We start from the raw sequence: 24832 nt of genomic DNA, 5'->3' as shown, positions 1-24832 counted from the left end.
CAGGAATAAAACAAAATGAAGAAACTAGGTCTCTGCGCTACATTTTTTCCAAAACCTGATCCATGCTCGGACATTCGGTGGTCTACCTGGCTGTTTTTGTCTTGGCTTGGGAAGGTTGGTGACACAGGTGTGAGGGCACATGAGGACGTTGCAGGGGTGCAAGGCACCCTCCAGGAAACGCTGCTTGGTCTCAGATATATGAATGCCACCCAGGGGAGCCTTTGGGAGCGTGTTGGCAGGCACCAGAGCCAGGCAGTAGACCCCGACCTGGTGGATGCTGTCTATGGCCTGGAAACAGACAGACAGAGGAGAGCTGGAGTAAATCACAAGTTTTATCCTAATTTCACTTCATCAAAAACCAAGTGTGATCTTTTTGGTTTTTAAAGCAATCTTTTTTTTTCATATTTATCACTTTTATATGCATATGCAGCTAAGAAAAAAAATTTGACTTCATTTTCGAAATACTTTTCTAATGACAATTCTTCAAAACATACAATGAGGCTTGGTAATGCAAACCTTTTTTGAGGTTTCAAATAAGTTAAGCTGCTACAAATTTGTGTCCATATCCGCTTATTGTTTATTCTGTGGGTTGCATTCTGGCAACACACAGACAGTTGAATAGGACATTCAAAATAGTCCATAACTGTCTCTAATAGCATATAAAAACAATGTAATTTGGACAAATAAAATAATACAGGCAGAAAATAAAGGCAGCACATTGGTCTTTGGTCATTGTTCATCGTCAAATTATGTCACTGAGGTCTGCAAGTTTTTTTTTCATTTTGAACTTTTTGTAGATGTTACAGCGGGATAATATGAGAAGGAGACAGAGGTCAGTCTGTACCTGAAGGACACGGCTCATCCACTGGAAGCTGTCTTCTTCAGAGGCATCCGGCCGCTGTTCTGCCACGACGACGATCCTCTCGTCATGCAGCACAGACACAGAGAACACTGCTATCCTGGAACACACGGTGTTAAAAACAACAATGTTAGAGCATCACTGTACTCATTCAATCACACTGCTCGGCTGCTGATGTCCTTTTTATCATGTCAGTGACTGATACTGCACGTAGAGAAGTTTAGTTTTGAAATTCTGAATTCCTCTTTTACCTCCCCCTGTACACAAACTTCATGGGTTCCACTGCCAGAGCTGTGGCAACTACGTCGTCAGCGTTGTGTCTCCGCCCACTGACCACCATCAGCCCGTCCATCTTCCCCACAACAAACATGAGGCTGTCCTGGTGATGAACACAAAGTGAATACAGTTAGATGGGTATATTTACTTTTAAAAGTAGAGTTTGTGAGTTGATGGTATGTTGAATAGTGAAGCTTTACTGGACGCTTGTAAATGATCATCTACCTCTTTACATCCTTTAACTGTCATGTTCTTAAACAAAAAAGAAGATCTGCCTTCAGCTCAGGAATAAATTAATTTCCATTCACCGTCACATTATTAGGAACCCGGAATAGATCTCATATGCTGGGCAAATAAATCTGAAATAATAAAGACTTCTCTTTATATTCATACAACTCTTGCTCTCACTAAGCCACTGCTGCCACTCTTTTCCACCCACAAGGCATGTTCTTTGAAGGTTGTTCTTCAAAGAAAAATAGGAAATTATAAACTAATATAGGCAGGGCAAGGTGAGTAAACCTGGAGATGTTACATATCATACAGACACAGATTACATAAACCATTATTTACACTCAAAAATAACAGACGTGTCATTTAATGACAGTAAATGAAGGTTTAGAAGGCTTCACACGCTGAGGTGGAACTTACTGGTCCTACAAAGCCAAGCAGCGAGGTCCTTGTGAAGGGTTTGTCACCGATGGGAACCCTGGACGATGTTACCGGGATGGTCTGCAACAGGAAACACACATGTATGGATGAAGTACATGTGAGATCTGCAGTGTGCTTTGTCATCACACCTGAACAGTTTCAGAAATGAAAGACTCACCTCAAAGATGTTCTTGGTCATGCCTGGGAGGCCATAGTAAGCCACACCAGTGGTACCTGAGCTAATGCAGATCTCTCCAACCTCATCTGTCTGACAGAGATACGGTGTCCCCTCCACCCGCACCACGCAGACAAGAGCTGGGGGAGCACAACAATGACGGGAGAATTCAATAAAAGCGTTTTTACACTCATTAATAGCAGCAAAGTGTTAGAAAGCAGCACAGTGCACTGTACCTCCAGGCATGACCTGTCCCACGTCCTGCACTGTGAGGACAGAGAGTTTCTCCTCTGTGTCCACACGGATCACGCTGTGGCTCAGCCCACCCATAGACAGCACCGCCTTCCCTGGAGGAGGAACGCCCATTTCTGGAGGTCTACAGGACACACACATTATTACACACACATCCTCAGTTCTCAGAAACCAACACTTTCACTTTTTCCTCTTAATTTCTTCCACCTTTCTTGACAAAAACAAACATTTGAGACGCACATTATGTATGGTTGTGATGCCACTTCTATCTTAGTTCATAAAAGATATATTATTTATTTCCGTGATCAAGAAGCACAAATCTCCCTTCTGATGTTGCAGGCGCAGTGTGATATGACTGCATGGCAATGCAGGCGATGGCAGGTCGCTTTGTTCTAATGAAACGCAGTAACGGCGGTTCACCTGCGGATGGCGACAGTCATGGCTTCCGAGGAACTGGCACATGGACAGATCACCTCAGGTCGCAGCCCACGTGCCTGGAACACATTGAGGAAAGCATCGCAGGAGGATATCGACCCTGTGAATATACATACAAGCATACACAAACAAAGTTAATCAGGCGTGTCTTCTTGTGGTTGTGGGGTGTTTTATAAGGTTTTTTTTTTATTATTGAATAAGAAACTGCAGGTGAACTCACATGGGTTGGCGCCGTCGGCTACAATCAGCATGCGCAGTGAGCTCAGGCTGATGTCTCTCTGGTCTCTCTGAGCCAGCAGAGACCAGTGCATGTCCCTCGATTTCACCACTGCTACCCGCGCTGTGCACAGGACACAAAGACCCAAAGTTCCAATCAACACTTCAGTCATCCAGCTTGACAGCCAATTGCAGACAACGAAATCTCTCAGCAAATAGTAGCACGGTCTGACTCTGTTGCCAACAGGTGACTCAGCAGAGCTGTGACCAGAGAGGAGTTGGTTTGTATTCAGTACTGAACTGTAGGCCTCCTCTCCTCGACCTCCACAGGGCTAACAGAAATGAACTAGAAATGAGTCCAACAAAGTTCTGCTTTAATCCATCCAGCCCTTTCAAATGTACAGTGAGAATCAAAACTATAACGGATTCTGGATGATAAACTTGTAGGCTCACAGACACTTAAAACAATAACAAAATGCTGGTTGAGATATCACCATCAAGCAAGCTACCAATGCATGTTCCTCAAGGTACTTTCTTGTGATAGTACAACACAATAAACTAGCAAAAAGCTAGGCTTTACTATGATAATAAAACAACAGCAAGGTTTACTCTGTACTGGATCCCTTTTCAAAGATGCAGCTGAGATGCTGCTGGCTCAGTAATGTTGAAAAGTGACAAATGTCGAGGTGGGTTGACCCTTACCTTTGTATGAGTGAACCTTCTGTATCCAGGAGAGTGGGTTGACTTTCATCAGGGAGTAAGGAATGCTGATAACATGCATCCTGTTCATGACGCTCTGCCATGGAAGCAGACAAGCACCAGATAAGAACCAAAATATGACAGAAGATCACTACAACTGCATGATGTCACTGTAAACAAATGAAAAGGTTTATCACTGGCATGTGTGTGTTACTACTGTGTCAATTCAGGAATTTAAATGTGCAACAGCAGGTCATGCATGAACGTTTGAAACCATCTAAAACATTTGAGTGTGTGAGAAGAAACTGGAGCTGTTGTATCGGTTGACCGATTATATCTATCACCATGAACCTTTCACAGACATATTTGTATCGGCGTTAGCGTTTGCCGATATAAACTTTTTATAAAATAAACAATGCAGAAAAGATGCGCATTTTTGCTTATATTGTACATAACAAAATAATTAATTTCTTTATTTAATTTCTATATATTTGGTTATAATTTTATTCATAGTTATCTATGATAAAGTTTATGTATCAACTGTAAATTACCACGCCTCAATTATATTTCTGTCATAAGGGTTTAACAACGATATCAATTCCAAATTTACTTAAACATATCGGTATGAGAAATGTGTACGTCCTAATATCGGTATTGGCATCAAAACTCCAAAACCCCTATCACTCGGGCTCTTGAAGAAACAAGTTATGAGACAAGATATTTCTGTCCTTCATGATATACCTGGCTTTTTATCAGCAAACTGTGAAAAGATCTCCATCTAATTATGTAACCATTCTATTAGTTTTACCAGAGGGTTTAAGATCACTCACAGTGAGAACACCATGCCATAAACCTGCTTCCCTCTTGAAGTCCAGGACGTTGGTTATGGTCTCAGCTGTAACTCAAAAAGGGAATTTTGCAAAGGTTACGGGAGCAAAAAGAGATTTGAGACATTTAACTTCACTTAACAATTAAACATCATCATTAGCTGCATTTTTTCAAGGAACAAAAAAGGTTCTTGCAAATCGTTATTCACTTTCATTTCTAAAGTCTAAAGACTACGGGAGATTAGGCAGTAATGTTTAAGACTATATAACAGCTGTCACTATATAAATCAAACAAAACTACAACAATGGTTGACATGGAGCAGATTAAGATTGTGCTGCTGTTGATCAGAAAAGACACGAGCAGTAGTGACAGAGCCGAATCACGAAACCCAAAATGCTCAAGTAAGGAAATAGTTTTTATGAGCTACTATGGAGACCAACCGGCTGAAATAAAATGCTCAACAAATCAGGCATGATCAGTGCTGCAAGCCCCGCCCCAAAGATTCCTGTCCGTTCGTAAAGTGCTACACCACCGAGCAGGGACTTTTTGGGGGTTCTCCAAAGCTCCTGCAAAGGTTCCTAGTTCCTGTGGAAAGTTCCCCCGGTGGAAATGCAGCTATTGTATTACTTTTAACACAACCACAATTTACAGAATAAACCCTGACAGTGGCAAAACTGGCTTGAGTGAAGCACCAGAATAAGTTTGAGAAGCAGCCCTGGCGTGTCTCTAGGGGCAAGTGGAGGAGTGAGAACTTATTTGGGAGCAAAACTGGGACACTGGAGTTAAGGAGGTGCCTTACTTTTCTTTCTTTTTAAAGCAGACCTGACCCACGTCTGTCGCAAAGACACATAATACACAGAGCAACTGTACTGTAATTACACTCTGATAGGATCTGTGAGCAATGCAGAGGAGACATTCGATAATATCAGAGGTTAGAACAACAGTGATTATATACTGATTATATAATCCCACATTTATATCATTATTAAAGCTGGTCTCTGTTTCTTCCTCTCTCTATCTCTCTCTCTCTCTTGCGTTTGTTAACATCACCAACTGGATGCGTTTCTCCATGTCAGAGGAATAAATAAATGATTGAGACAGAACAGGGCATGATGAATGCAGAGTAAATGCAGAGTGTCCTCCTCCTCACATTCAGTGTAGCCGCAGGCCTGTGTGAGGGCGTGACAGTGAGCCAGCATGGCTGAATTGGACACTGTGATTCCCATTGTGCTTCCTTCCTTACTGGTTTTGTACTGGATGTAAGAAAAACAAATAAAACACATAAAGCATTAATAAAAAACAGAGAGAGAGATATAGATCGTATGATTCCAATTTCTATGCAATGATTGGTAGCTCAAAAATGTTAACGATACATGAATTAAATATAATAAATCTTAAAAATCAGTTAATTAATATAATCAATAAAACAACGCTCACCTCTATGTAGGCGATGTCATTACTGGCTTCACGTATTGGAGGGTGCCAATCTTTTGGAGGCTTCACAACATGCTTTCCATCTGTCACAAACCAAAGTAACCGCGGCCAGCCTGCAGAGACAGAGATATGAGACCAGTTCACGTCAAGGGACGACACACAGACAGACTGTCAAAAATAAAAATAAAACATGCTATATTCAGGCCGTACCTTTGAAAGTGGCTACCTCCCCAGTTTGTGCTTTGGGCAGGCCCTTCTGACAAGCGTCGGTGGTCAGTGCCAATGTGACGCCGCAGCTGCCCAACAGAAAGCCAATCTGTTGACTTCCTGCGTCCTGGGGGACCAAGGAGAAGGAAAAAACTTCAGAAGATCATACTGGCAAACCAAGGTCATTGGTATCTGCCCCACAATGATCATCTGTTAAGAATAATACAATTTAGAACATAAAAGCTTTGAGAATAGATGGCGTGTGGGAATGTGGGGTGTAACGGGGAGAGAAAAGGAGGATGATGGCCGCATCTTACATCAAAGCAGCAGCAATAGCGAAAGTAGAATGACAGCCAATCACTATTAAAAACTCTACTGCTGAGCATCAAAGGCCGATCCTGGCAGGAATGAAACCCAGGATCTGACACACCCTTGCTCATGTTTGATTGGATGTGCAAATAAGCTTACAGCGAGACCCATGCTGAGGAAACCATACTGTGCATAAACTGGGTGGGAGGAAATGGAGGAGAGGCAGAGAGGTGGAAGGGGAGGACAGGAATAGAAATGAAAGGAAGGGATGAAGGAACGGAGGAAAGGAGGAAGGAAGGAAGGAAGATGAGTTGGCAGAGTAAGTGAATGAGTGTCTGACTCCGGGGAGCAGTTGGCCTGTCAGTGTGATCTAACATTTTGACTGGAATTACACATCATTTCACCTAAATCAAGTCTCATTAATTACAGCACAGCGTCTGCCAACAGCATGCTTATAAAGGACAAGCAAGAACAAGCATTAATATTCAGCCTGTGTAACTAATGTGGATGTGTCTGTACGGTTGGAGCTGATGGATGTGCTACGAACCGCAATGCATCATACCCCTCTGTAATTAGAGCATTCAAAAGATAATGCCGCCACAGTTACAGGCATGCGACAAATTACCAAACACAAGATGCTCTTTGTGACTAACAGATATTCAGGAATATAAGAACAAATGCAGCTGTCAGACTGTGTCCTGACTCGTCTTCAATCATTTAGAGGTCAACTGTCCAGCAGGGGTCACTACTGCTCTTCACTGGTTTGGGTTTTGAACTGCACTAAAAATGTCAAAATCACAAGAGACAATATTTTGTTTTGGGCTTTACCTTTCTGGTCAGCGGCACTTCGATGGGCACAGGGACCAGCTCTGCCAGGAGACAGCCGTAGAAGGCCACCATGAACATCACCGGGTCGTTGTTGGGGAAAACGAGTGCAACCTACGGGGTGTCACAGAAAAAATAGGTCATATAATGTGTTATTGCATTATGCCGTTTCTGATTTCAGTAAACGTTTGTAAAACAAAGGAAATAGTGTGTAGCAGTTATCATAGACAAGAAACCAGACATTTCCATGTCCCCACAAGTAATGGTATGATGGTATTGTATTTGTAAAGACAAATCAAAAACATGATTGAAAATCGAGCACTGAAACGCAGCACTCTGAAAAGGGGTCTTGGAAGTGGGGCTCCAGACTTCTGCCTCTTACACTGTCGGTCACTGCTGACTGAAGAAAGATATTCTACTGTTGCACTTGCTGAATATTTTAGGAGCGATGGCCACTCGCCTAAGCAACAACAACCACAAAGGATACACCATGCTGAAAACACAGTTTTATCTCACAACTCACTCTGTCTCCAGGCATAAGCAACGGTTCGTTTCTGGTGCTCAGCTTGTTAAGAAGAGTATAGGCCAGTTTCTGACTGCGGGTCCACAGTTTACCTACAGAGGTGTGCACACAGTGTCAATTATTTCCGTGGAATTAACAACCACTGATCAACATTCAAACACAAACGTAGATAGTTTTACAGATAGATTACAAGATAAGGTCTGCAGAGGCTTGATTCGCATACAGAAAACCACAAAGAAAAGATGACGAGAGGTGATACTGTTTTCTGTCTCCACTGTTAATTCTGGATCAGTCACCCACAGTTTGACACCTACCATAGGTGAGTGTGTAAACCGGCTTGCCAGCGTTGTCAAGTGCTGTCAGACAGGGACTCTTGGGCTGAGTCGTACCCCACCGCTGTAAGGCTGCCGACAGAGAGGGGGGCCAGTTGGTGACCACGCCAAGAGGCTCTCCTTCAAGAGGACTCATGTGCTGGCCTTCTGGCTTTGGCTGGTTGGGGTCTGGCTGCATAACTAAATACAAGAGGAAGGGAATGGGACATCAGTCTAAGGTTGGCACATTTTGTACAACAAAGTAGTATACGGTCCTTGTGTATGGGGGGGCCACCCAAGCTCTGTGAGAAAGAATATTTGTCTGTTTTTGCTGCAATCATCAACATGGAAATGGTAATTCTTAGCATTATGCAACTCTCTTAAAGGAAGGCAGGGTAATATTAGAAATGCGGGACTGGAAGACGTCGAGATGGGAGCAATGGAAGAGGAAAAGCTGGGGATTTAAAAAGTGAGCTGTGGTCTGTCCTTATCAGTCTCAGTTGCCCAGGATAATAATTCCTGAGAAACTTGGAGATGCGGCTTATTAAAAGACGCAGGTTTCTCTCTTCCTTCAAGCATCTTCGGCATTTGATTTGACTCCCATCTCTCGTCACTATTCTCTCCTCAAACTCCACTGAACTCTCTGATAAGTGCAATTCAGAATTGTTTAACTCTGCTGGCAAGGAAAATCCCTGCCAAGTTAAACACCTCGATCGGGAACAGATAGTGTTAGGCTTGTGTGTGTGTGTGTGTTTCTGCTCCAGACCACAGAGGCTTTCCATGCCACAGCTCAGGGCCAGAGTCAGGGGGGACTTTGCAATTACCTGCTGATGTATTACTATTCTTGCTGGGGTTTTTTTCATTTTCAGTGTTTACTCAGCCTGGCAGAGTACCACCCAAGACCCACGATGGGCTGGTTGGAACAGAGGAAATTGTTAGACAGGGCTGGTCCGATGTGTGCGTGTGTATGTGTGTGTTTCTGCACCCAGTATTCCCTAACCAATCCCTTTGCACACCTGGTGGTCTAAGCTCCGACAAGAGACAAAATAACAACCACGGATCTAAAAGCGTTTATCGACTGTTGATTTGGGAGGCGTGGTGAGGTCAATGAGACTTTTTTCATCTCAGCTGCAACAAAATTTGATAAATAGCCGATACAGAAACTGTGAATGTCACAAAAATCTTGTCAGCTGATGGTCATGTGACGCTTGAAAGAGCTCGGGTGTTCAAGACAAATTCAGCATTAAACAACTGAAGGCTCTGATCGGTATGCTTGTCACACCAAAGGAAGAGGAATACTTTTTTCCATTACTTATTGGTTGGATTAAAGCAGTGTAATTAAATTCAAACATTTACCATCCAAAAGCTCCTCGAAGTCGTCCACAAAGAACTCTCGCAGTGGCGGCCGCTTCGGCCTCTTCAGAGTGTTTAGCAGTTGCTGGATTTTAGAGGAGACGCGACTGTTGACTGGAACACCTACACAAAGACATGGGAGGGGGTGAAAAGAAAAAAGGTTGGGGGAAATAAGCATGGAAAGAAAAAAGGTATGGAGAGAAATACGGACATGGAAAAGAGGAATATCAGGGTGGAAATAAATTATGGAGCAGGTCGGAGTGGGCACAGTAGAGAAAAGACATGTAGACAGACAGATTGAGAGATTGATGAGGTACGGAGGAGATATGGATGAGGGGAGGACAGATAAGAAAAGAAAAGAGAAAAGGTCAGTGTGTTGTTTTAACGAGACAACAAGAACAACAAGCTGTCACTCACACTGGGGCAAGACAACAGAACAGTGGACGAAGTCCTCTTTAGCTACCTGGAGGTCAAAGGTTACAGGACATGCTCTAGAATCACTGAAACATCTCACAGGCGAAATGAATGAGAGAACGAAGGGCATCCTCGCCTGCTGCCTAGCAACAAAGATGTTCTCTCTACATTAAGTGATTCATGAGATCTCTCAAGAGGAGTTTGTTTTACATACACTCTGCAAAATCACGTTTGGAAAGGGATAAACTTAACTACAGCTGAGTCAAATTATGCTTACATCATTTGACATGCATGTTAAAACTTATAATTAAAAAAAATAATATATATATATATAATTAATAAGCGCTTTAGATTGCTGTAAACAAGAAAGCTCAACCAAAACACACTCATAAAGCACAACTGCTGAGACGAGGAGCTTTGTAAAGATATAATAACTCCAAAGACAGAAAAGAAAAAAGAGAGAAACAACAGACATGAAATGAGAGAAGATTTGGAGGTGTCCAGTTAGATTTCCCTCACATTTCGGACACGGGGCACGTGCAGGCTATATTCATTTTCTCCATATGATTTTGTTTTGGGAGAGTGTCTGTGTCAGCCATCCCAGACAGCCACATGAGACGACAGGCCACAGCTGCATGATGCTTGCCTGATATATCTTACTATAATAAGCCCGGCTCAGAAAGACTCTGCCTCCTCATGTTGGGACAGATGTACTGGGAGTAGACGTGTTGAGGGTCAGTGCAGCATCTGATGGGCCAATTAGAAAGCCCCAGACACTCGGGACAACATCTGAGGGCCCTGCATCCCACCCACTCAAGGGCTTTGATCATTAATATCACAGCGAACCAGGACCTGTCTGTGAAGATGACTATAATTAATGTTTTCAGGACTTTCAGGACATAATAATAGCATATGCATAAAGAGTAATGAGAGATTTGCACAGCAACAAACTGAGAACCTTACAAATCAAATCATATTTTATTTGTATAGCCGATATTAACAAATCTCAATTGGCCTCATTGGGCTTAACAGTCTGTGAAGAGGAGATGGGGATAAACAATGACGCTGTTGTGATTCTATATTTTCTTTGATTTAAACAAACCTCAATGATAATAAGTGTGTTTCTCAGTACGTTTTTTTCTGCTTTCCGGTCCCCTCTCTGTGGCTCACACCCTGAAGCCCTGAATTGGTCATAATAAGACATACCCGGCTGCAAAAAGCTGAGCACTGTCGTATTTAACAAACATAACTCAAACTGGACTAGTGCATTTGCTATGGACTATTGTCAGCTGTGGATGAATGTATATTAAGCATCAGTATTTAAAGCAGCGGGATGTGTATGTGGGATTAATGAAAAATACACTGCAGGGCCCATGATCATAACAAATAAGTTTGTCACCCAGTACAGCAAGTATAGTTTTTAGACAATTATGGTGTAACTGAAGGGTTTCTGAGAGATGATGCACAGGAAACTGAGCTGAAAAAGTTGAAAACAACTAGAAAAGTTGTTAGTTGTTGTAAGCCCCAGAGATTTTCTGCAGGCTGGGGTTGGCTTTAATGTGAAACTACAGGTATAAACAGCATTACAAAGTTCACACAGCTCACCCTGTGACTGTGCTGTTTGTTTAGCGGTATAGTGAATATTAGCCAGGCTCACGTGTTTATAGTTGTTAGGTTTGGAAAAAAGGGTCCGATAGAGGAGCTGTCTTTGGATGGAAAATGTGTCACATTATAATAAAAAAGAAAAGCTAAACAGGCATGGAGTGTCAATATTCTAATTAGCGAAAATGTTCATATAAAAGCCCATTGCTGTGTGCACACCGCCGAGGGTTTCTAACTTGTCTTTTCCCTAATCACACACTATATCACAAAGCTGCACAGGGTACACCTTCCATCACAAACACACACAAACATAACACATTGTGTCTGAAATGTAACCAAAGTCACCGTGTGGAATGGTTTCTACAACCAAACACGTGTCGATGTTAAATCGGCAGCGGTTCTAGACTGCTGCCATCAAAGACCCCACTGTGTTTCTACAGGCTGTTGTCACAGATTTTATCGAGAAACATAAACACACAAGTCTTAGTGTCTCAGTTTGTGAGAAGAAAACCAGTATGTTAACATGCTTATTATTCACATATGCAAATTAATTGTTACACCTGACACCTTTTCACACGATCTGCTTCCGTGTGATCGATGTGAAGAGCATTGAGGTTAGAAATAGCTTGAAGACACTTTAAATGCTAAAGCAACACACTCAGCTATGCAAACAACAAGCACGCACGCGCACGCAGACACACACACACACACACACACACAAATCTAATGGCTGAATTCCCAATGGCTCTACATATATGTATTTGGAAAACACATGGTTTGGACAAGTGCTACACCTGACAGTATAGGCAGAAACACACACGCACACACACACGCATCCACACGCGCGCACACACACACAGCGGAGTGCACATAGAGCAGACTGCGATTAAGCTGGAGGAACAGTTATAAATACCATCCATTAAACTGAGGGATCCTTCACCTCCCCACTCACAGCCTGGAGAAGAGACACATCAGGATGTCAGGAAACAGTCCTACGAAGTGCGTAAGTCTGCGTTTGTGTGTGTGTGTGTGTGTGTGTGTGTGTGTGTGTGTGTGTGTGTGTGGGTGTGTGCGTGTGCATGTGCGTTTATGTGAAAAGGAGCAGACTGTTGTTGTTGTTGTACCAGACAGGGCTTATTTGGTCACCTTTTTTAATAAATTGATTATTTAACCTGATTTTTTTTATACTTACTTATTTTTTAATACTTAATTGTGTTGGAGCAAAATCAGGCACAAGAATGTCCTTTGGGATCAACAAAGTTTAATCCTATCTCATCTATCTTATCTAATGAAAAAAAAAATCCATAGATTTAACACCTTCTGTGCCCTTCACGTGTCAGCCAGGCAGTGAAATTCCAGACAGTGCACCCCTTTTTGTTATTGACAGAGGATGGACGGCAGGACGGTAATAACTCTGTCACCGGTTAAATTGATATTTTATGCACCATCCTCTTGGTCTGATTTCACTGGCTACCGATCTCTACACTGCAAAGCATCTGTTGTCAATATCTGTGATGGTCCATCTGCAAACAGCAGTGTTGGGTAAAAACAGGACAAGACATTTTTTTGAAGGCTGTTGTATTTTTTTGGACTGATTCACTATCAAAATGACTCACTTCTGTTTAGATTTTTCTTTCTGCTTTAGGACTGAAATAATGTTCCTGTCTAAACCATTAGATTTCTTTTAAAAAATATTTGGAGGGGGGGTTACCATGGCAACACAAGAGGGTCAGTCAGCAGCTTGTGCCAGTCTGACTGAGACAGAGGGACAGACAGTAGGGGAGAAAAGGAGGTGACTGTGTTTCTGAGTGTGTATGTAGGTAAGCAGGAAACTCACCATCTGCGGTCTCCATGACGCTGGTGTGGTGGTTATAGCCGCGGGAAATGCCACGGACCGAGGCCACCTGGGGCCGCTCCGCGTGAATCGAGGAGCGTTCCGACAGCCCTGTCACATCGGGGGGTGCTGAGTGGTTATCTGTGGTGAGTGGGGTGTTGGGGGTTAAAAGGTCAAAACGCCAGGCCCACGTTGGGCTGTTTCAACTATACGAAAATGTACTTTATGAATTGGCAACAAAAAAAACCTTGATCTGAGAGTTTAGGAATTTGATTTCGAGGCTTGGAGCCTTTTTTGTGATCCGTAAGTGAAAAGTCTTTTACTGCGGAGGAATTTATTTTAAACAGAAGTTCACATGTGACCTCCATTATATCAGAATAATGCGTGAGTCTTTTTTATTCAGCAGACACAGTCCTGTCAATGAGGACGGTATTCACAAAGAGAAAAATGACTGCGTAGTATGATTAACAGGCCCGAGTCTGAGGACATTGTGATTGCCTCTTTTTGTACTCCTTTTGTGTGCACGACTATAAAGGGAGCTCCACAATAAGGTTTTGCAGATAAATTGATAACATGAAGCGGAGATACCTTTAATCCAGGTTTAATATACACCAAAAACCTGGCAAAGGTACACAGGCAAATAAATGTATTATAATATTTTGAGGTACTAAAATAATTATTAAATCAAACATATTTGTGTAACACGTGTGTTAGGGCTACATACATTCCCTAGTAGTAGTTGTAGTAACTTATTTAAACATCTAATCGAGAAATTATCAAGTTTACAAAGATTATAATGTTCAGTTTTTGCTGTCACTTTCAGAAAGGTGTTAATTCAACTACATGTGTATTATAGAAGTTGTAGTTAGTGTTGGTGTAGCAAAGGGTAGCATCGCTTAGCAGCAATATGTTTCTTATATGGATGTGTTGTGCTGGACCCTGAAAGGACACGCACGCACGCACGCACGCACGCACGCACGCACGCACGCACACACAGAAGCTAGACACCTTCTCACTTTGCTGCTGCTGAGAGACAAATGGAGATAAATCTACTGAATCGCATTACCTAGCTTGTGACACTCGCATTGCAACATGGAATGAGTAGCTTTGACAGGGATGTGGCTGTGAGCCCTTTCACATGACTGGATGACAGCGAGATGGCAGACGGAGACGACTAATTAGATAGACGTGAATCAAAAACGCTGTTGCTTGTTCCCTTTGTCTAGTCTCATCAAGTGCTTTTGTGTGCCTGGAGGGAGATAAGGCTGTCTGTCTGCGATTAGGCTGCAATCAGCAAATGTGAGACAATGGAAAAGTATAAAAATCTGACCACAGACTGAGATTCATGTTGACATGTAGACAGAAGAATTTAAAATCATGCAGATAGGCAGAGGGAGGTCTGCAGGCATGTTCAAAGATTGGAATAAAAATACTATTTTACTGTGAATGTTGCCGCAATGATGCTGGAATCATCTTGAGAATATTATATCCTGTAAATAAATTTAATAAAACATTTAACGATTAAGTGATATGAACCCACAGTCTTAATCTAGTTTTAAAATACCTTCCTACTTCAGCTTACACCCACACTGGTAGACACATTTATACAGGTTTCCAAAAAGCATGAGGGGGGGGAAAGATGGGTTAGATCAACGTTGAACGAATGAGTGCTGCGTTGACTAAAAGGGAAAAGGAACATACAGATGGACCAGCCGATATGTGATGGGAGTGCAAGGCTGCGTGTGTCACTGACCTAGCTGGGTGTGTGCCATAAGGTCGGCCAGTGCGGTAGCTGCGGCGTTGGCGTTGAGGGCTGCGTGGGCAGTGGTGTTGGTGGTGGTGACGGATCTCCCTCCTGGGTGGGATGAGGTGGATGACGCAGAGGATGAAGTGGACGAGCCCTGGATGACACGGTTAAACCAGTGCTCAACGGCTGGGTGGCCGTGGCCCTGGTAGGGCGTGGAGGTAGCCAGACGTCCCTGTCGGCGTAGTGAGCCCTCATCTTCTGACGCTGAGGAGGTGTCTGTGTTTGACAGGGTCAAGACAGGGCAGCGTCACAACAGTTGACAAGAATATGGAGTTTTCTCCAGGGAGAGAAAAAATCAAGATGGCAAAACATGGCAAAGGAACTCTTCAACAGGATTTAGGTTGATGATGATACACTAATCTATTCAAGTGAACAGGAGAAAGCCAGTGAAATGATGATTGCGATGGAGATGGAAGTTGATAGGCCGAGGGATGTTTCACAAAGCATGAGTTTGATATTTGGCTGCCTGTAAAACTGCCACACTAGAACACAAGCACACTGCAACTACATTTTATACTACATATAAATGACAAAGTGTAATAGATTTATACAACAGACTGACCAGAGTGATTTATATTTTTCTAGAGGACAAGATAGGTGAAAGCAAAATTTGTCATGTTTTTCCCCCACTTAAAGTACACACACAATCAAATCTGTAGAATACAACTAAAAAAGTCAGGTTTTCAAAAAATATTTTATTTCTGGAACAAACAATGTCTACTGTGAGTTCTGATAAAAACCTAAAGCTACTAAAAAATGTTATCATTAGTAAACCTAAAGCAGCTAAAAATGTTATCATTAGTAAACCTAAAGCGGCTTAAAAATTTTATCATTAGTAATAGTTATAATTCTCAGAAAGACAAAAAGGATGTCACAGTTATCTTTTATCTTCTTTGTGTGTCAGTGCATTTACATGTAACCAAAACAAAATTGATATTTGTGCTCAACAGTGTTGCTTCAAAACAATTGCACAAATACATACATACAGTTCTTGTATACAAACAGAAATATGCAGTGTTGGATTAAAACTGGTGTAAAAGAGTAATTTGCTAACTTATTATGACTTGGTCAGAACGTCTTTCCTGTGAGGCAACTGTGGAGAGTTGGTCAAAAATAGCCAAAGTTCAAGGTATGGTTAATATTTTTCAAAATAAACACATTCCAGTTCTTTTGACAGGATCACTGAAGTTGCACAACAGCAGGCCCGTCTGATATTTGCATTCTACAGAGAAGTGAGTGCTACGAAAGGCTAATAAAGCTTAGAAAATGAAATATTCAAGTTATAATCTGTTTTCAACATCATCGAGAAAGATCACACTTCCTCTATCATTCTCCATTCACAAAGAACAAACAAAAGATGCTTGCTCTGCAGCCCCTGAGTGATGTTCAAAACGTACGTTCACACAAAAAAATGCAGTAAAGTCTCTCAGCATGTTGTCTAAGACATAGCTTTAAGGATGTGGGAAATCTCTCTAAAGGCCACAGAGGGAATGAGAGAAAGACATGCCTGATGGATATTCTATTTTTGCCTACTCATCACTCACAGTAGGTTGTTACAAGTTCACCAATAGGGAGACTATTAGACTCCTGAAGCGTCCTCATGGCCTCGCAGAGGCTGTCAAAGGAAGGCTAGAGGGGGTTTGATTATATCAAGATAACATTTTGTGTCTTTACAACCGGCGGCCTCATGGGGGTTACAGTACCTCACATTTATGATTCTGTTTGTTATTCCTCTGCCTCCTTCCAATCTCTCTCTCAGTAACCTTGACATAGTTACACAGAGGGATGGGTTAAGATAGTCAGAGAACAATTACAAAGTAGAAATAGAAAGGCGGAAAGAAAGGGAGAGAAACTATGAGAGAAAGAAACAAAGGTTAATAGTCACAGCTATACAGACCAACAAAAAAAAAGAATAGATAGTTAAGAGTGATAGTTAAGACAGAAAGTGAAGGAGAGGAGTTATAACAGAAAGGAAAGCTAAGCAGACACAAAAGCAGATATGCTGAGATCTCAGTTATTCTTGTGCGTCGGTGAAATATTATATTCAAGCAAACAAAGACGGGTATATCAATAGAGCTGCAGCCGAGTAGTCTAACATTAATTGAATCCATTTTGGTAAAGTAACATTATAATGCTTGGTTCCTAAAAGTGACAATGACCATACTGACTACGTACCAACTACATCCCACATATTGTGTTCAATCTATCTTTCTTTGTAAGCACAAAAAATGGTTAATAACTACAACTGCAAATGTGTGTATTGGCACTGACCATAAGACTAACAAAATGTACAGTAATACTTTGAGCAAAATGCTAATGTCAGCATGCTATAGTGACAATGTTGGTATTTGTTCAGAAGGTATTGGAAAACTGTGGCGCTAGAGGAAAATTCCAGCGATCAAGTTACTACAGTTCATCTGGAGGAAGGTGGAAATACATTCTATCAATACTTTGATGTGCAACATTGTGTATATTGTACTTGTTGGTCTGTGTATTGGCTACATGTTTTGCTTGATTGAGGCATCTACCATCCAGTCAGTCAGAGTTTCAGGTCTGAGACTATACAAATCAGATTCTGCTCTTATAACTACTGATTCCTACCAGTCAGACACCTTATGTAACGGTCAGTCATATGATAAGAGATGCAAACAGAGAAAGAGAGTCATGAGTCATGTCTGATACAGATAACAACAAAACAATACTCCAACGCACCATTAAAAACTCATCAGAGCACCTTTAAGTCTACCAAGTATCAGACCTAATAATAGTTGAAACATAACTGTTGCCACTGTATGCACCGAACCACCCACACCATGTGGAGCAAATCCTGTGCACAATACCCCAATAAATTACAGTAAATCATTCTAAGTGACTCTAAACAAGCATGAAAAGGCCCCAACCCTCTCCTGTTCAGACCACAGTCTCTGAGCTCTTAATCCGGTTACTCGCTCATGTGTCCTCTCTCTTTACCCCAGACATGCGGCTCTAAGGACTCCCAACAATTAACTTTATACGCCAATGATAAAGCCACTACAGCGTTTGAGAGAATGGGAAGTTTCCACCATCAAATATTTTTTCACAGATGTCTTGTTGAGTGATGGAAAATCATTTCATATTTGGAAAAATATTTGGGCAAAAATGGACAACACAAGAGTTTTTTGGGGGCGAGCTTGGACATAATGCAGAAAAAATTACAAAAATTCAAGTGAACTGGCCCACACAATACAAACTGTTACAAAAGCAGGCAAAACGGCGGCATTTTGAGACCATGACTAAAAATCTGATCTTTCATCACATTATGCATATCTATGTAGGAAGGTCTGCCTGGGAACATGACAGGGAGAACTGAGTCCTTTATAGTCACAAAGAATGGACACATTCATCAAATTGCACATTTCTCTCCAGTAGCAGATGCTTGGCAACATCATCTCCGTTCATTGGACACAACATAGTCAGCATCTTGCACTCTGCTGCACATGAGGGCACATGGGTGAACATAAACCTAGGCTGTGTGAGCACACAGGATACTCTCTGCCCTGGTTGGGCAGTGGGTCTTCGGGAGCAGGGGTCTCACCTGGTGGGGTGCATGCCTCAACAGATGACTGAACTAGCACGGATCGTCTCTTAGAGGGCATGGGCATCTTCCTCTCTTTATACTTGGCCAAAGCTGCTTGGACGGCTTCTGTGTGCAAATCTGAGAGAACATATGAACACGGTTTAGTCACAGCGTAAAAGAAGAGCACTAGGTATTATAAAATGTTGGCACTTTGGAATCATCATTACCAGATCTGAAGCGTTCATCCCGGGTGTTGGCAGCCCGGGACTTGTTGTGTTTGGAACCTGGAAGAACAGCTTGAGTGGAGGCCTGGATTCTGTTGTCAATCTGCAGAGATGGGTCTACACCTGCAGAGAGACATGACCGAGGCAGGTAGAGGACAATTTACAACAGGAAAGAGACATTAGGTCTAGCTCTCTCTACTGCCCACAAGCAGAAATAATAATATCTGAAATATGAGCTCATATTTGCAGAATGTGTTAAGGGCATAGAGCAACGGTGCTGAATATTGCTCGATCAGATCAAGTATCCACAAGCTCAATGGTAAATCCCTACTTAGGCTGCTGTCTTCTAATACAGTAGCTCGGAGTTGAGAAAGTGTTCCCTTTAATTATACAGCCTGTCTCACATTTTTCCAGCAGCCATCAAGCGTTTCCAAGGGAAGCAAATGCAAATTATACAGACATAACAGAAGGGAGGTGATTAAGCACCGTGAATGTCAAAAAGACAACATCTTCCGACCGAGGCGTTCTAAAATTATCAAACTCGTCAACCTCACCGTCGTCGGTATGACGCAGGCAGTGATTCATCCCTTTGCTTATGCAATTCTCATTAGAGCTTCATTAAGGAACTAATGGTTAGAATCAGAGGGGAAACCCAAGACTAACGCCTGAAGGAAAGTCACGCTATGAGCTCTATTAGCAGTCTAATATTGGCTCTTGCTTCCTGTTCGTTCCCTTGTGCTGTCATTGTTCTGACGAGGTACCATCCCATGACACAAAAAGAACGTAAAACGTGATCTAATTCGACGAATCTGATTTTGGTGTACATCATTAAAGATCAAAATGCACACAAATGTATGAGTAATGTATTATGAACGACACAATAGAAGAAATGTTTCACCCACAATCTACCTTGGCAGTTATTTTTAGGCAGCCTTGAAGGACAACATTAGATACAATGAAAGGTGAGGCTGTAAAAGCATAGGAACTACATCATAGTGATATATCTGACAGTTTTTACATGGGAAATTTTCCTGGAAGTGGGACAAAGAAAAGACTATAGTTGAAGAGGATGCTTCTTTAGTTCTGTCTTGACAAATATCCACTGGGCCCTTGTTTCCACTGCCTCCTGCCGGTTTCCAAAATATCACCAAACAAAACTGTCTAGTTTCTGATGCCTAAACATCGCATGTCTTTGAAAACCGTCAAGGCATCAGAAAAGCGAACAACTAAATACATTTGCAGCCCCTTTGTGGGGGACAATGTAGGATAAGAATTGAACTAGAATTACCACCTCAGGGTTTTATGCCTGAAGCAACCAGTCAATTTGCAGTTTACATCCATGTCTGTCCAGACTCATATACCGTAATATACAGCATTATATTATGCTAAAAGGTATTGAGTGTATTCTTTTAGGAAATGAATATCTCTATACTGATATATATGATTCCAGTAAATCATTTCCAATAAGAAATACATCCAGTCCAGCTTAGTTCGATCTTTCGTTATACCCAGATATCGTTCACGATTGGCTCAGCAGTCATTATGTTTTAAAGTAAAATGTTACTGAAACTATTGCTGCTTTCAGACATGCAATGAAGCCCGGGAGTGTTTCTTGAAATTTTCTGGAGGGGCTGTATGTGAGAATGCAGATGTCCGCAAATTATTTTTCTGTAACTTTTCCTGCAAGCCCCGGAGTGAGCCCATGTGAGAATACAGCAACAAAAACATACTGCCTCCTTCATGATCTTTACAGGTGCCATGTACAGGTGAAATGTTCCTGTTGGTGTGAACACATCTGACTCGGACAATGTCCTGTTGCGTTCGTCATATGTCTGAAAACAGGTTAATTGTCACATTGTGGACTCAGAGAAAGTCCAAATATCCACAAATTGGAGGCAAATCTAACAGAAAAGCTGAAAATTAGCAGACTGTGGAGAGTTTTGAGGTTTTGTTTGACTATAGCAGCCTTTGCGGACCTGTGACCAAGTGAACCACACAGGATGACTATACAGAGTTCTACCAAGGTCACCATCAGCCAGCCAGTTAGATCCGACACCTCGCTGGACAGCCAGCCAGCCAGCCATCAGCCCACCCGGCTTTTCAGCGGCAGCTTAGAGGGGATCAGAGAGCTCCACAATGTCAGCAACTCTCAGACGACAGCAGCAGCACACAACACGCTGCAATGCAGAGCCACATTCACACACACACATACTCAAACTTAAAATCTATTCAATAACATGAGTTTCAAATATTACACAACACAGCCAATATGGCCTGAGGGCATTCGAGGACACATAATGCATAGAGTCTATCTCACACACACACACACATGGATAGACACATCAATATAGGCTGGTCCCTTAAATCTCTCTGACATCCCAGTCACACACCGGCTTTTTCCGGGCTCCCACATGGAGACAGGTCTGTAAAACAAGCCAGACAGGACACCAGACCCGGTTGCTGGGCAGAACACACCTCAGAGAGACACACCGCACTGAGCCAATCAGAGGCAGGCTCCGTCACAGCAGATGTTTGTTATTGGTTCACGGTGAACCCTGATGAATTTTTAGCACCTGTCTGATGCCAACACTTACCGGTGTGGTGGCTGACAACACGTGCGCCGTGTCTCACACTCCTCCGGGGCAAATACACTTGGCTATCAACTTGCATCAAGCTCAAAATGTATATTTGATTCACACATAAAAAAAAAAATCTTGCTAGAAACGACACATGTACCTAATATGAACGGTAAATTCATTTTGAAAGACCTAGAAACACATTCCTGCTCAGAAACAAAACAAAACTATAAGTCTTACAATGAACCATTATTTAAGGCTCTGCACATCACTTACCTGTATTTTCAGCAAATATGTAAAAAAAAAAACTTCCCCTATCAAGCTATAATTTATGCTGACACATCTACTGTACAGCCACAAACTTTTCCTAAATATTTGACTTCCCAAAATGACAGCTCATGCAATTAGTCGTTCTCACAGTGGTACCCAAACACTCAAATACAAATAAAGGAAATAATTCAACTATTTCACAGGTATTAACAATCTGGCTTTGTACCCCTACTTCATTTCAATTGGAACATGTCCTCTCTTATGACAAAAGTGAAATATAAGACAGCAAAACAGCTTATGAACTTTTGTATGGAGCTGTAAAACGATAACCCACGGATTCATCGTGCTGCGTGGATGTGTCATTAAACACCAACATGTCCATTCATCCTGCAGGAAGTACGTGTTGCATATGAAGAATCTCACCCCCTCCAATGTCTGTGTATTGCCGCTCCATTCCAGTCACTTCCCTGCTTTATCAGTAAGGAGCAAGACAAAGACGGAAACTGCAGATGACGGTCTGCCCAAGCTAAATAACAGGCGTGCTAGCTCCAGTGGAAAGCCTCGAGCGAGCGACCCGAACCAGACTCTGGTTTCCACTGAGGCTTGGTGTTCTGAGAACAGGCCAAACCAACGACTGACATGGACTCCGGATAAAGGAATCGAGAAGCATAAAGCATACAGACAGCAATTCCTCTCTAGGATTCACCACAAACCACCTCGTCCTTATAGTCTGCTCAAGGCGGCTAGGAATGACTGACTGCACGACTGGCACTAAAAATACACTGAATTGATATATAAATGCACGTAGCCCCCGACGCGGTCATGGGCCATAGACATAATAAGAAGTAACATGCAGATGGGAAACCTCACGACCCCTGATCTTCAAAGTCAATACTTGTCTTCTCAAACAAATCACATGGGATGACTATGTGGATTAGAAAATATATATATATATATATATATAAATGTCCCTTTTAAGTAACTACCCTTCTGTAGTCAAAGTAACTTACTTAAGAAGCATAATCACGTCCTATCAAGAAATTAGTATCTGTATTATGAGAGAAGCATAAACAACCTTCTAAAAATTTATCTATACAGGGACCTTGTGATCCAAATCTAGACCAGATATCGTTCCAGCAGAAACATCTAATATTTACAGTCTCCATTAATGTGGCCCGTCCCTCGGTTGGTTTGCACCTATTTTCATTTCCATCACAGTATGATATATGGGTGATGTGGGGCTGTGGCATTAATAACAGATCGAAAAGTGACGGGACACCAGCCCTGACCCGAAGAATCAAGGACACGCCAGCAAGAACACCATTAACCAGGATAGTAAAAAAAAAAACAGAGATCCTCTGCAGTATCCTTCATGATAACTTTATGACCATGTGACGCTCAATTTTCTCCATTTTAAATAACTCCTTTGATACCTTCTTCAATTCTTGAATTTGCCTACTTTTTCTTTGTTCAATAATTTGAATTCAGATTTCTCTGCCCTTTGATTTTGTATGATTTTCTTTCTATTACATTTTGTTGCAACAAGCTGTAATAAGGTTTATTTTTTAACAGATGAGTAAAAATTAGCTATATGCAAATAAGGATGCTGCTATAATTATCATTACAGACACCATTAAATACATTTCGTTGCTCTCTTTTTGCAAGGACACTATGCTAAATGCGATGCCAACAGGCAGCCAGAGAAAAGATAACACATGTTCTGGGCAGTACATTTCTCGCAGGCCCCGTGTGCCTTACCTTGTATCTGTGGGATGTACGGTGCCAAGAGCTTGCCTCTTTTCTTCTCATAGCCCTTCTGAGTGATGTCCCCTGTACAGACAGAGACAGAGAAATACAGAGAATCAGACAGAGAGAGAGAGAGAGAAGAGGGGGGAACGACGGAGAGATGAGTCATTAGCTCGGCTGTGCCCTGGTGGTGGTGTGTGTGTGTGTGTGTGTGTGTGTGTGTGTGTGTGTGTGCGTCTGTGTGTGTGTGTGTGTGTGTGTGTGTGTGTGTGTGCGCCTCGGGATCACACTGGCAGCCTGGTTACACTGGCACCATGGGGCACTAGAGGAGGGCTGTGGCAGCAGATGACCAGTATTTACCAACTGGATGTCTTCCTCAAAAGACACACAGGAAGTGATACTGCAATTGTCTTTTCCATGCTAGCATAAGTAAAAATGAAAAAACAACACTTGATGAGATATGATATTCAGGAGAATTTCCAGTGAATACTCGAATGATAACATCATGAAGGCAACTGGCATTTAAAAGATCGTTTGTCTGGTGCGCTTGGAACATGTTTCCCTCTCAGGATTTTTAACCAGAAGTTAAAAATACTGCTGATGTCAGCATCAGCATGAAGCGAATCCGCCTCCGTTGCCTCCCCCCATTACACATAATTAAAAGGCAGTATGTTAAATAGCATCCGGCTACATGTTATTTTAATAGCCCTGATAGGAATATCAATGTGCAAGCTTTTGCAAGCTACAATAAATAAAGTAAGAGAAAAATGAAGGCAGAGGGAGATAGAGAGATGCAGAGAGATGGGCAGAGAGATGCTGAAATATGGCTAAGCAATATTATGGCATTGTAGATTCAGCAATGGCTTAACGCCGCCAATTGTCGACTAGGCAGGACATAGAGTAGACTTAGCAAGGATAACCATGTCAGATAAAATGGTGACTAGAACAAGCTGCCAAAACAAACCATGAGTCGGACGAAACAAATGACCCCAGAGCTGTTTCTTTGATAGCTGCTTGTGCTGTTGGTGAACTCACTGTGTGATGTGTCCATACGTCGAAACATAATGCTGATAAAGAAACCGCAAAATCTCATCGGGTTTAAATAATAATGCAGGCTGGACAAAGTTAGATGTATATGACACATTAATACAATTCCTCATCATTATCACTATCATTTAGCCATGTACATCCCATTTTGGTGAGATTTTGTGATTGTTAAATGTCACTGTTTTCTGTTTGTTTTTTTCCCAGACATTGCTGTGGGCCTGCTAAGGCTGTTGAGGTGAGGTCACATAGGGCTTACTAACATCACCTCTGACACACAAACCATTGGTAAGTACACGACTACGCTCCTAAATATGACCACCCTAACAAGTACTGTCCTGTTCAGGAGCCGGCAACAAAAAGGCGATGGAAAAATACGCCGGTTATGGGAAGCATGCCAGTCAAACCG

At 42.1% G+C, this 24832-nt stretch overlaps 1 protein-coding gene across 8 annotated transcripts in view; it reads right to left on the bottom strand.

Moving 5' to 3' along the window:
- The window catches only part of dip2a (disco-interacting protein 2 homolog A), a 72984-nt gene that overhangs the window by 8956 nt on the left and 39196 nt on the right, over positions 1–24832 (bottom strand). For 4 of the 8 annotated variants that reach the window (XM_035604933.2, XM_047337458.1, XM_035604934.2 and 1 more), the window contains exons 2-24: positions 23392–23463; positions 18791–18910; positions 18582–18701; positions 14954–15223; positions 13204–13341; positions 12280–12321; positions 9354–9473; positions 8001–8198; positions 7687–7778; positions 7167–7277; positions 6033–6156; positions 5826–5935; positions 5539–5641; positions 4391–4455; positions 3564–3657; positions 2866–2985; positions 2631–2745; positions 2195–2334; positions 1962–2098; positions 1784–1864; positions 1111–1238; positions 845–959; positions 87–288 (exon numbers count right to left, since the gene is read on the bottom strand). In XM_035604933.2, coding sequence (XP_035460826.2) covers positions 87–288; positions 845–959; positions 1111–1238; positions 1784–1864; positions 1962–2098; positions 2195–2334; positions 2631–2745; positions 2866–2985; positions 3564–3657; positions 4391–4455; positions 5539–5641; positions 5826–5935; positions 6033–6156; positions 7167–7277; positions 7687–7778; positions 8001–8198; positions 9354–9473; positions 12280–12321; positions 13204–13341; positions 14954–15223; positions 18582–18701; positions 18791–18910; positions 23392–23463 — 2817 coding nt within the window. Of the gene's footprint in view, positions 1–86; positions 289–844; positions 960–1106; positions 1239–1783; positions 1865–1961; positions 2099–2194; positions 2335–2630; positions 2746–2865; positions 2986–3563; positions 3658–4390; positions 4456–5538; positions 5642–5825; positions 5936–6032; positions 6157–7166; positions 7278–7686; positions 7779–8000; positions 8199–9353; positions 9474–12279; positions 12322–13203; positions 13342–14953; positions 15224–18581; positions 18702–18790; positions 18911–23391; positions 23464–24832 lie in introns of those variants that run through there. The other 4 variants (XM_035604940.2, XM_035604939.2, XM_035604941.2 and 1 more) reach the window with 2 other exon arrangements.

Source organism: Scophthalmus maximus, chromosome 14 (assembly GCF_022379125.1).
Source record: "Scophthalmus maximus strain ysfricsl-2021 chromosome 14, ASM2237912v1, whole genome shotgun sequence".
Classification (NCBI taxonomy): Eukaryota; Metazoa; Chordata; class Actinopteri; order Pleuronectiformes; family Scophthalmidae; genus Scophthalmus; species Scophthalmus maximus.
Note: the sequence above shows the minus strand (reverse complement) of the source record. Positions and strands in the feature narration are given on the sequence as shown.